Below are 13,154 nucleotides of genomic sequence, written 5' to 3'. Positions count from 1 at the left end.
GGAGCACGGGGAGATGTAGACAGACCCAAAGCCCTGGGACTCAATCGCAGACCTGACCCGAAATGGCTTAGAGACCTTGGCCAGATTAGTCAGTCTCTCTAAACTGCAAACTTCTGGTCTGCGAGAGATTACTAAAGCCTTTGTTAGAAGTGTGAGGGTAAAATTCAAGGAGATGTTTATGGGGAGCACTCGCTATAGGATGTGGAACTCAGCAGGCGCTCAGTAAGAGCTACTTCTTGCTCTCCTCTCCTATTCTTGTCATACTCTCCCACATAAAAATGACATAAAAATGGCAGAGTGGGGACTTGGCTTTTCCCGACTCTGTTACCTCAGTGTAGCAGTGACACATATTGTAAAACCAAAGTGAAACAAATCTATTCACCAACTAAAATATTTTTTTACCAACTAAATTTTGATGGACCACACTTTCATCATCTGTTTTTCTTTGCTGAAGTTTGTTTACCAGCTGATGTACCAAGTCTAAACGTTATTTATATAAAACTAATATAACACCAAAGTAGCTATTTAATAACAGTTATTAAAACTAAAGTAACTGAAATTCTTTGTATGTGTGATTTCGTGCCATTTTAATTGACTCTCCCCACTGTCATGCACCTGTATTTTCACATATATGAATTTCTCACTATGTTGTTGATTTCATCATTTCAAAACATAAGTGATTTTGAACACTACAATATGCCATCTGCTTCCCTGAGAAAGCTAGGTCCCCTGGAAACCAAATTCAAAATTGGGGGTCTTGATTTAGCCCTTGTCTCTCTTTTCATTTAGATATCTTTATTCTTTTGGGCAAATCAAACTCTTTAGGTTCTAAACCCAAGGCAAACACGTATTCATATGACAAATAAAGAAGAGGAGCCAGAATTTGGATAGTCAGAATTTGTAGACCACAAGAACTTAATGTAGTTGAATAGTAATATAATAAAAACAGTAATAAGGAAAACAATAACTGTTTCTTAAACATATGCTGGAACTTGCTAAACATTGTATATATGTAAAGTCCATGAAATAATTATTATTCCATTTTACAGATGCAGAAATGAAGATTCAGAGAAGATGACAAACTTTACTGACAGTTTATTTACAGAGATGGGGTAGGAACCCAGGTGGTATTTGAACTCCACCACCACTGCTCTATACTGTCTCCAAAAAATCATATATATTCTTAGTTCCAGAAACATCAAAGAGAGAAATTGGTTCAGAGAGTACTAAAAAGGTCAACATTATTGTTAAAGACAATGATTCTATTCCTATAATAAATATAACAATTCTATTCTTAGAATAGAAGAGAATCATTGTATTTAACCAAGAGAACTTGAATACGTTCCTTATTTTTCCTAAGCCTCAAGGTCCTCATCTGTAAAAGGGAGAGGCTTTTACCTACTTCATAGAATTGTTGTGAGGATTTTATGGCATAAAACTTATAAAACGAAGGCACAGTTCCAGGTGCATCATAAGTGTGCAAGTAATGATATACTGATATTATTTTATTCCTACAAGGCTCTGCTCTTCTCATAATACTCTTCCTATAACTGATCCGATATCTTCTTTCAGTTCCTAACCACTACTATTCTTAAGTGATAACTGTGAACTAGGAAATAGGGTTTTCCTGAAACTGCTTTTATGAGGATGGTTGATACTTAGTAGCATCAAAGAGTTTGCATGTATGTAACACTAAGAGGTATAATTCATGTTCCAAGTAAGCATGTATATCCTCGGCTGCCTACAGTTCCACACAGCTCTAGATACAGACAATGGCCTTCTAGGGAAGCCTGGGACTGGGTAAAAGCAAGAGATGTGAGCTCTTGTTCATTGTTATTTTTATTGCTCAAGGTCACTTAGAGTGCATCTACACCGCTCACTGTCCCCACTGGCTGCTTGTAGCACTATAGCTCTGGTATTTCATACCGGAAGTCACTGGGCGTTCTGATAATCAGACCTAGAAAAGTGCTGCTTGCCATGTTTAGCCACAGATACCATTTTAGGATTCCTAAAAAGGAATTAGGTAGTGAGTTGGCTTATTTCCTTGACTCTTTTCCAATAAGTTTTCAATGTCTTGTTAATAATCTGAACAGACCCAATCCTACAGCAAGCAGTAAAACCTTTTAAAATGACCAAAATGAATGCATAAACTTGGTCATCACTCAAGTGGTCTCTGGAGTCCTTAGAACCCCACTAGCGGGCACAGCCCTGAGGTAGTGGAGATTAAATGACCATATTTGTGTAAAGCTCAAAGAATAAGTGCTGGCGCTATTAGCTATGAAACTATCATTTATACAGCGTGTATACAAATGTGGAAGAGAAGAGTGGGCCATGGAAATGAAAGGAATAAAAAAGCAAATATTTCTTACCCTGCATTTTTTCACAAACAAACCCATAACCTTCTCTACAGTCTTCAAAATACCATTTTCCAGTGAAATGAAAATTAGGATTATTTGACAGCAAGCCACAGAGAGGAGTGCGTTTTTGAACTTCAGTGGTGTTGTGATTTGGAATCTTCAAAAAAAATACATGTTTAAAAAAATGGTAACATATAACATTATTATAACACTGACATTTTTATTAAGAACATAATTTTAAAAATTCAAACACTATTATTCCTTTATTTGCACTTAATAAACTTGTTCACAAATCACTTTATAACCCACAAAATAAATAAATATTGTGATGAGTAATTACATCTATGGAATGCATGAAAATTATATGAAATTACATTATTAAAAATATATTGACAACAAACTAATAAAAATAAAACTTCAGTAAACAAGGATCAAATAAGATCTCTTGCTAAAATGACTGATAAAAAATAATTCTTAAAACTTACATTTATTGTATCAAATGGAGACCAATTAGAATATGACACAGGCCTTCCATTTAGCCATTTTTCATAATCATCATTTTGTAACCCTATCCACACATTAGTGGTATGGCCGAAAAGATTCATGGTAATGAAAGCTGAAAAATAAGAATACATTAGCAAATTTAATACACATAAACCATGTGGATAATCATCACATTCTGTTTATAGCTATGATTTTATTTAAATGACAGCAAAACTTAATTACTAATCAATTGTAGGAATTCATTACTTTGTCCTTATTAAGGTAATACAGTCTCTTTCATTTTTATTCAGCTTAAATTGACAGAAATTAGCTGGCTAAACCTGGAATTTCATCATATCATTAACAAAACAATTTTCAATGTTCATTCAATGTCTTCCTAAGCAAAGGAGGGCTAATCGCTTATGCTTAAACTAAAGTATACAATTATTGCCTAAATAGCAAATAAAAGTATGTAGGGATCTAAAAGAATCTGAAAAACTATACCATGCAATTATAATAGACTTTACCTCAGATTATTTTAGCTATTTTGAAATACTGATCATAAGTATGTCTTTATTCTTTCCATTACTCCTGGTGAGACAAAAAGCTCTGAAAAATCAGCAGTTTCTAAGCAATGGCGTGTACTAACTTTTACAGATATCATGATATAAACCATATAGGTCACACTGAAAAGTTAGTGTCACCAGCAACATAATAATCAAAATGTTGGTTTGGAAAGGTTAGTATTTCAGAGAAATGTTTTAATAGACACTTCAGTAAAAACGGCGACTTTTGCCTGATTGAACATTGAGTACGATACCTTGTTCCACCTCATTTTCAATGGCAACCAGTGTCCCCCCTTCTTCAACACAAAACTCTTGAGCAGATGTCCAGTTCTTCCAGTCACTTGGGCCTTCAGGGATTTTCAGCAAAAGGCACTATAAAAATGTCCCATAAAGCATTAATTTCCATATTTTTCTAAGTGAATTAAAAGTTTCCTAAACACACCGAGGATCAGCTTTGAAGATTCTTTATGATTTTCTTGGACAGAAGTGACTCTTTTTTTTTTTTTCCAGCTACTCCAAAGGTGTGAAAGCAAAACCAAGAGGACCAGCTTTCAGGGTGAGTCAGGCCTTCTGTGCATTTGCATCAGGCAGCCTCAGAGACAGCGATGTGTTTTGTCATGCACGATGTCAGAACAATGTCTTCTGCTCAGTGAAAACTAGGATTCCTTCTGAAAAGAAACCAGCCTCACTGCAGAGTTGACAGGGGAGGATTTCATCTAAAAAAAATTTCTTTCGGTGGCAGTTAATATGTTCATTTGATTTTATTTACAAATACACTCTCTCACTTTTCAGTGAGAGAGGAATCCTGGGGACGCAGACCACATCTGGTATTTAAAGTCCCTAAATACTTGGAGTCAGCCATGTGGTCCAAAAGTCAGTGAGGAAGAGCGGGAAAAGAAAAGAATGAGCCAAAGGGAAGAAAAGCAAAAGCAGGACCAAGAAAGCCTAGGAGGGAGAAACCGAAGGGAGGGGCACAACAGTGTCCAGTGGAACTCGAAAAGAACGCTGTGGGGTTTGGCAGTGAGAGCTGCCTGTTACTCAGGAGAGAATCACGTCTGTGGCATGGCAGGGGCTACTCATTATGGAACAAGAGGTATGCAATGGTAACTGCTAGGCAGAGTAGGCAAGGTGAAGAAAAACACCTCCTCACTGAACTCTGTGAAGTTTAACCATGATAGTCAAGCTATATGGAATCAGAGGAGAGGAGATAGAAAGGTAGAAGAGAAAGCCTTAGGCAAAGTTCCAGAGAAGTCGGGAAAGACTTTCTGCAAAAAATATTCCGTGTGGATTATTCTCTCATCAACGAACATAGCCATCCCCGCTCAGTGACGAGTCTGAGCGTGAGATCTGCCACTGAGAAAATCCCAGCTACAACAGTATTCTAGGTTAATGTGGCACCCTGCACTTGAGAGAGCATCCTACCCCATCCTTCTTTAATATCTAAATGTATCAGTCCCTCATCCTTTCCCTACCATCATAAACTCCTTAAAAAGCAGAGACTAAATGTTGCTCCTCTTTGAACATCACAACTAAGAAGGTCTTCAATAAATATTTATGGAACAAGATAAAAGCCAATAGACCCTGAAATGATTGTGAAGTGACATTCTGAAGATTCTAGATTTAATCCAGTGGTTCTCAAACAAGACCATTTTGCTCCTTAGATTATATTTTGATAATGTCTGGAAACATTTTGGATGTCATGGTTCAGATAGGGTTGGGCAGGTGGGGAGCATTGCTATTGACATCTAGTGAGTAGAGACCAAGGATGCTGCTAAACATTCCATAACGCGCTGGTCAGTGTCCTGAACTGAACTGAACTGAAGTCGCTCAGTCGTGTCCAACTCTTTCTGACCCCATAGACTTAGCTTACCAGGCTCCTCTGTCCATGGGATTCTCCAGGCAATAGTACTGTAGTGGATTGCCATTTCCTTCTCCAGGGGATCTTCCCAACCCAAGGCTCGAACCCGGGTCTCCCGCATTGTAGACAGACGCTTTACCATCTGAGCCACCAGGGAAGTCTTATCCAGACCCTAATGTCAATACTGCTCAGGTAATTCTTTTCAGAACTCAGTTCTGAACATGTCGCCCTTTAAACCCTTCAGGGATTTCCCACTGTTCTTAGGACAAAAACCAGAAACCCTGATCTAGCATGAAGTTGAGCTGCCAACCAAGACAGGAAGTACATTTCCACTTTTTCTGATCCTCTTTACCTGTTTGCTTCACAAAGAAATGGAACTGGCTTTAAAGGATTTTAATTTTATAACAACTATCCTTTTATCTATTTCCTTTCATTCTGTCTCTTTCCTCTAATTATGAATTCCAAAGAGTGGCACATACTAATTATTAGGAAGTCTTATCATTTAATGCAAATTCACCTTGTGTTCAGATAGTCACACTAATGAACCATTCATAAATACCAGTGAACTTCAGGTTCATTTAGCTCAATAAATCTCTCCAGAAAACACACACACACATACCCTCCCTCTTCCCACCCAGCCTCACCACTGCCCTGTTTGCTTCAGCCAACTGAGGCTTGACTAGCTTGACTATAGGAGTGTAGCCTCCCATTACCATAACTTCATTGTATCTAAAAATATAACATGTTTACTAACACACTTTGAAATTGTGTCATAATAATTAAAGCAAAGTAGCAAATGAAGTACAACACCCTTAATTTTAAATTGTTTATTTACTTACTGCTTTCCAAAATGTGATCAAGTTTAATGCATCTCTGATTATTGATGTGAAGTAAGGATATGACTGAAGTGACTTAGCAGCAGCAGTAAGGATACCTTACTGTATTCTAAACAACTTTTGTATATAAAACTTTTTTTGCTCTCCAAGTCATTTCCAGCTCAAAATGTGAAAATGGAATTCATGATCTTTCTCCCAAATTTGGTCCTTTTTCAGTGTTCTTACTGATGTTGAATAGCATAGTCAGTTATGCTTAACTGCTATAGTTTCAGTTAAGTCTAAAACCTGAGATCATCTGACTCTTTAGTCACCTCCATCACCCCTTCGGTACTACCATCTGGACATCCCATTTCTGAGTCCTTCACCGTCTCCTGTTCCCACTGCCCCACCATGATCTTAGCCCCAGGGACTTACCTCTTGTCTGGACGAGTGCAATTGCCTCCTAACAGCTCTTCCTTTCCGCCCCCTTGCCTTCCTTGGCTCTAGTTTTGGCACTGCAGCCTGAATGCGCATGTGCTCACTCTGCCATGTCACATGCTTTGGGCACTGCGCTTTGGGGTTTCCCGCTGCTCTTAGGATAAAACCAGGAACTCAAACACAATAGCACCCTTGCCTACTTCTTTTGTCTCACTTTCTATATTCTAGTTCTCTATGCTTCTTTTATTTTCTTCAATATATCACATTCCTTCTCATCACAGGTCTTTAGCACATGTTGTTTCCCTTACTTTTGATGCTTCCTGTCCTTCTGACTGCCTCAGTTAGGTCTTCCTGTTATATACTTCTATGGAACTAACTCTCCGTCACTTATGCCAAAGTTGTAAATTAGAGTTAATTTCCTGATTGATTTACTAATGTTTTGTCCCCTCTAGCCTATAAGCTCTAAGAGAGAAGGGACTGTATTTGTTTTTCCTCACCACTGAGTTGCCAATATGCAACACAGTTAAATGGAATGAATGAAAAAAGTGCTAGAATTTGAATAATTTAAAAAAGGAGAACATTTTCTTTAAAGGAAGAACTATGCTATGCATAAAATGAAACACTGGCTAATCTAAAACTAGGTGGTAATTTAAAACTAGATGGTCTTGAATATTCATTGGAAGGACTGATGCTGAAACTGAAACTCCAATACTTTGGCCCCCTGATGTGAAGAACTGACTCATGGGAAAAGACCTTGATGTTCGGAAAGACTGAAGGCAAGAGAAGAAGAGTATGACAGAGGATGAGATGGTTGGATGGCATCACCAACTCATTGGACATGAGTTTGAGTAAGCTCTGTGAGATGGCGATGGACAGGGAAGCCTGGCATGCTGCAGTCCGTGGGGTCGCAAAGAGTCGGACACGACTGAGCGACTGAACTGAACTGAGATGGTACAAAGCAGCCATCACTACTAAATCCAGGTCCTTGAATAAAACATATAAGTAGAAGCACAACAGTTAGTCTGATACACACATACACACAAAGAATGTCTTCCTCTTATACACAGCTCTGCTGTGTCAAATTTCTTACATGACCCACTCTTCCTGGGATAATCCCTGGTCAAGCCTCTTTTACATCATCAAACATGAAGAAAATAAGGTATGAGACATGAGAAAAGCCACAACTTCTGCTGTCTCAGTTTTGAAACTCTTAATGGTAAATAGCATTTTTTTCCTTAAAAATAACCAATAAGAGTTAGTCCTAGGAACTAACAAGCAAGAAGCAAAGTTTAGTGAAACATATTGATGTTTATTTAGAACTCTGAAGTGAGTAATGTCTATCATTGCTGTCTCAATTTTCCTTCTGCAGCTTTTTTGTTATTCAGAACTATCCCCACTGGGCTTTCCACTCCTCTCAACCATTAATTCTCCTCTTTCCAGCTTTTCTAATGATCTTATAAACCCATTTATTCTGAAGTGGAGGTGACAGATGAGGCAACCTCAGAAATATTTCCCATAAAAAACATAAAGGAAAGTGTTAAGGCAAAGGAATAAGACTCTAGTGGTAGGATTTTAGCCATTAATATGCAGAGGAGGGTACTGTGGGTGGGAAGACACACCTGGGGACCCTGAAACCTCATCCTGTAACAAGTCACTTCTCATGAAGCCTGCTGTGACCATATCCTTAGTAATCAAATCCTCTGAATGGTTCCAAGACTCAACTGTACAACTGTTGCATTGGTGGGGAAATTTGGCCGCACATTAGAATAACCGAGGGAGCTTTTCAAAAATGCTAATGCCTGGATCCATGCAGATTAATTAAATCAGAATCTTTAGGATGTCATCTGCTGCTGCTAAGTTGCTTTCAGTTGTGTCCAACTCTGTGTGACCCCATAGACGGCAGCCCACCAGGCTCTGCTGTCCCTGGGATTCTCCAAGCAAGAACACTGGAGTGGGTTGCCATTTCCTTCTCCAATGCATGAAAGTGTACGTGAAGTCGCTCAGTCGTGTCCGACTCTTAGCGACCCCATGGGCTGCAGCCCACCAGGCTCCTCCATCCATGGGATCTTCCAGGCAAGAGTACTGGAGTGGGGTGCCACTGCCTTCTCTGCTGTCACCTGCACCATAATCTTTTCAGAAAGCTTACCCGGTGATTCTAAGTATTCAATCAGAGCTATAAACCACGAATCTAGCGATTAGTTATCAATAAAGATTAAAAATAGCCCCTGAGCTAAACAAGGGTGTTTTAATCCTGCTCCACAGTTAGCCTCAGAAAGCCCTTCTCCCCTCATGATTGTGTTTGTGCTTTACTCATGCACCTTTGTATTCTTTCAAAGGAAGCATTCAGTTATTCTTTTTGCCCTAGGTCTGCGGCACCATTACTGTACCTTGCCTGTGTGTGTATATATTCCTCATGTTTACACTCAAGGAAACATGGAATAGAGCTAATCTGTGTAGATAAGAAGTTTAGGAAAAGGACAATGGCCAAAAACTACCATTGTAAGCTTCTAAGAATTATTTCTGCAATGCCAAGTATATGACTTGTTATGATTTGCCTTAAAATATTCTTTATTTATATATGGGAGGGATTATGATTAGTAGCTAGAAGAGTTTTATTCATGTTTTGGGACTGCCCACTCTCTGGATCAAAAATGTGACTCTGAGGCAAGAAAGGCATTCCTTTGTGGTGGCTCCCTTCAGAGCACTCTACTATATACTTGTTTTAATAGTTGTTAAAAAGTTTCAGGTGTAAGAATTAACTAAAAATGGACTAAAACCTAAATGTAAAAGCTAAAACTATAAAGCTTTTAGAAGAAAGCATAAGGTAAATATTTGTGACCTTGGATTTAACAACATATCCCTTAGATATGACACCAACAGTGTGAGCAACAGAAAAAAAATCAGATAAATTGGACTTCATTAAAATTAAAAACTTGTATACATCAAAGGACATTATCAATAAAGTAAAAAGACAACCTAAAGAATGAGAGAAAATACCTACAAAACATATATCTGATAAGGGTTTTATATCTAGATTATATAAAGATCTCCTACAACTCAATAATGAAAAAACAACCCAAATAAAAAGCAGGCAAAAGAGTTGAACAGACATTTTTCAAAGACAATATATAAATGGTCAATAAGCACAGGAGAAGATGCCCAACATCATTAGTCATGAGGGAAATGAAAATCAAAACGACAATGAGATAACACTAGACATAGTATTGGCAGTCTATTTCTACTTTATTGACTATGCCAAAGCCTTTGACTGTGTGGATCACAATAAACTGTGGAAAATTCTGAAAGAGATGGGAATACCAGACCACCTAACCTGTCTCTCGAGAAACCTATATGTAGGTCAGGAAGCAACAGTTAGAACTGGACATAGAACAACAGACTGGTTCCAAATAGGAAAAGGAGGACGTCAAGGCTGTATATTGTCACCCTGCTTATTTAACTTATATGCAGAGTACATCATGAGAAACGCTGGACTGGAAGAAGCACAAGCTGGACTGGAAGAAGCACAAGCTGGAATCAAGATTGCCGGGAGAAATAATAACCTCAGATATGCAGATGACATCACCCTTATGGCAGAAAGTGAAGAGGAATTAAAAAGCCTCTTGATGAAAGTGAAAGAGGAGAGTGAAAATGTTGGCTTAAAGCTCAACATTCAGAAAACTAAGATCATGCATCTGGTCCCATCACTTCATGGGAAATAGATGGGGAAACAGTGGAAACAGTGTCAGACTTTATTTTTCTGGGCTCCAAAATCATGGCAGATGGTGATTGTAGCCATGAAATTAAAAGACGCTTACTCCTTGGAAGAAAAGTTATGACCAACCTAGATAGCATATTAAGAAGCATAGACATTACTTTGCCAACAGGTCCTTTGCCAAAGGTCCATTTAGTCAAGGCTATGGTTTTTCCAGTGGTCATGTATGGAAGTGAGAGTTGGACTGTGAAGAAAGCTGAGCACTGAAGAATTGATGCTTTTGAACTGTGGTGTTGGAGAAGACTCTTGAGATCCAACCAGTCCATTCTAAAGGAGGTCAGTCCTGGGTGTTCTTTGGAAGGAACAATGCTGAAGCTGAAACTCCAGTACTTTGGCCACCTCATGCAAAGAGTTGACTCATTGGAAAAGTCTCTGATGCTGGGAGGGACTGGGGGCAGGAGGAGAAGGGGACGACAGAGGATGAGATGGCTGGATGGCATCACCGACTCGATGGACGTGAGTTTGAGTGAACTCCGGGAGTTGGTGAGGGACAGAAAGGCCTGGTGTGCTGCAATTCATGGGGTTGCAAAGAGTCAGACACGACTGAGTGACTGAACTGAACTGAACTGAGTATTGGCAGTAATCAAAAACATGGGTAATAACAAGTATTTTCAAGGATGTGGAAAAATTGTTAGCATACACTGTTGGCAGGATTATAAAATGGTTCAACCATTGTGAAAAACAGTTTGCTGGTTCTTCAAAAAGTTAAACACAGAATTAGCATATGATGTAGCAATTCCACTTCTAGGTATATACCACAAAGAAGTGAAAACAGGACTCCAGGAGATCCTTGTGTATGCCAATGTTCCTAGCAGATTTATTCATAATAGTTAAAAAGTAGAAATAACTGAAGTCCATCAACAAATGAATAGATAAACAAAATGTGATATGGAATATTAAGTCATAAAAGGAATGAAGTTCTGATGCATGCTATAACATGGGTGAACCTTGAAAGCATTATGCTAAGTCATCTAAGCCTGCCACAAAAGGGCAAACGTTGTATGAGTTCATTTATCTCAATTATCTAGAATAGGCAAACTCATAGAGATGGAAAATAGATTAGAGCTTACCATGGGCTGGAGGGGACTTCTGTGGTGGCTCAGATGGTAAAGAATCTGCCTGCAATGTGGGAGACCCAGGTTTGATCCCTGGGTCAGCAAGATCACCTGGAAAAGGGCATGGCAACCCACTCCAGTGTTCTTGCCTGGAGAATTTCATAGACAGAGGAGCCTGGTGGGCTGCAATCCATGGAGTCACAAAGAGTAGACACAACTGAGCGTCTAACACTTTCTTTCACTTTATGGGCTGGAAGGGAAAGGGAACTGGGAGGCATTGCTTAGCCAGTTACAGAGTTTCTGTCTGGGGTGATGATAAGCTTTGGAAACAGAAGTGATGGCTGAACAATACTGTGGATGTAATTAATGCCATGAACTGCACACTTAAAAATGGCTTAAATAGCATATTTTATATTATATATTTTACCACAATAAAATAACCTAAAAAACAATTGTCAAAGGTTTTAATAAAAAACTTAGTAATACTCAAATCCTATTGAATATTTGGTACTTTGTCATATTGAAATATATATGTAATTCATAACTGGTAAAAATATTTTATAGTTTTAGAAATAAGAAGCACTGAAAGTTTCAATTATTTTTAAAAGATATTTATTTATTCATATATTTGGCTGCACTGGGTCTTAGTTGCAGTATGGGGGATCTAGTTGCCTGACCAGGGATCAAAGCCAGGCCCTCTGCGTTGGGAATGTAGAGTCAGCCAATGGACCATCAGGGAAGTCTCTCGACTATTGAAAGCAATATATCTCTATACTATATAACATTTTAGAGAACGACTATATTATTTTAGAAAATATCTCACACTGCCACTGGACTGATTGTATCCCAGAGCTAAGGTGATTTGGTAATTCTTAAGGACTTATATGAAGTGGCAGCTGTAGGAAGGGGACAATACTCAGGGTCAGAAAATCTGAGGTTGATTCTCAGCCTGAGACTTATTTGCTGTAAGTTTCAAAAAAACCTACACAACATTATTAGCCTCAGTCTTCTCATATGTGAGATGGTATAACTGTTCTGTGTATTTTAAACATTCAATAAAACAAGATATACACAAACACACATACATATATGTATGTATATATGTAATTGCCAGCAGAAGCAGCTACAGGGTGGGAGAAACTCAAATGTCCACTGATGGATAAGTGGAAAAACAAAATGTGTTATGTACATATGATGGAATATTATTCAGTCTTCAAGAGGAAGGAAATTCTGACACTTGCTACAATATGGGTGAGCGTGGAGGACACTGCTCTAAGTGAAATAAGCCAGTTACAAAAGGACAAGTACTATATGATTCTGTTCACGTCTGGTATCTGAAGCTGTCAAATTAATAAAGACAAAGTAAAGTAGTGGTTGCTAGGGGCTGTGAAGAGGGAGAGTGAGAGGCTGTTGTTTAATGGGTTTAGAGTTTCAGTTTTACAAGATGAAAAAGGTCTGCAGAGTCATTGCACAGCAACATGCATATGGTGGTGGTTTAGGTCACCAAGTCGTGTCTGACTCTTGCAACCCATGGACTGTAGCCCACCAGGCTTCCCTTCCATGGGATTTTCCAGGCAAGAATACTGGAGTGGATTGCCATTTCTTTCTCCAGCGGATCTTCCTGACCCAGGAATCGAACCCAGGTCTCCTGCATTGCAGGCAGATTCTTTACCGACTGAGCTATGAGGGAAGCATATACTTAACACTAAAAATGATTAAGATGGTAAATTCTATGTTATGTGAATTTTACCACAATTAAAAATATCAGTCCCAAATATGTATGTGCTTAATAAATATGTATTAAATACAC

At 38.6% G+C, this 13,154-nt stretch overlaps 1 protein-coding gene across 1 annotated transcript in view; it reads right to left on the bottom strand.

Moving 5' to 3' along the window:
• Positions 1-13,154, bottom strand: part of PLA2R1 (phospholipase A2 receptor 1) — a 122,522-nt gene that overhangs the window by 10,803 nt on the left and 98,565 nt on the right. Inside the window, exons 21-23 of the mRNA XM_052635592.1 lie at positions 3,661-3,778; positions 2,843-2,973; positions 2,370-2,514 (exon numbers count right to left, since the gene is read on the bottom strand). Coding sequence (XP_052491552.1) covers positions 2,370-2,514; positions 2,843-2,973; positions 3,661-3,778 — 394 coding nt within the window. The remainder of the gene's footprint in view (positions 1-2,369; positions 2,515-2,842; positions 2,974-3,660; positions 3,779-13,154) is intronic.

This window comes from Budorcas taxicolor, chromosome 2 (assembly GCF_023091745.1).
Source record: "Budorcas taxicolor isolate Tak-1 chromosome 2, Takin1.1, whole genome shotgun sequence".
In the NCBI taxonomy this organism is placed as follows: Eukaryota; Metazoa; Chordata; class Mammalia; order Artiodactyla; family Bovidae; genus Budorcas; species Budorcas taxicolor.
Note: the sequence above shows the minus strand (reverse complement) of the source record. Positions and strands in the feature narration are given on the sequence as shown.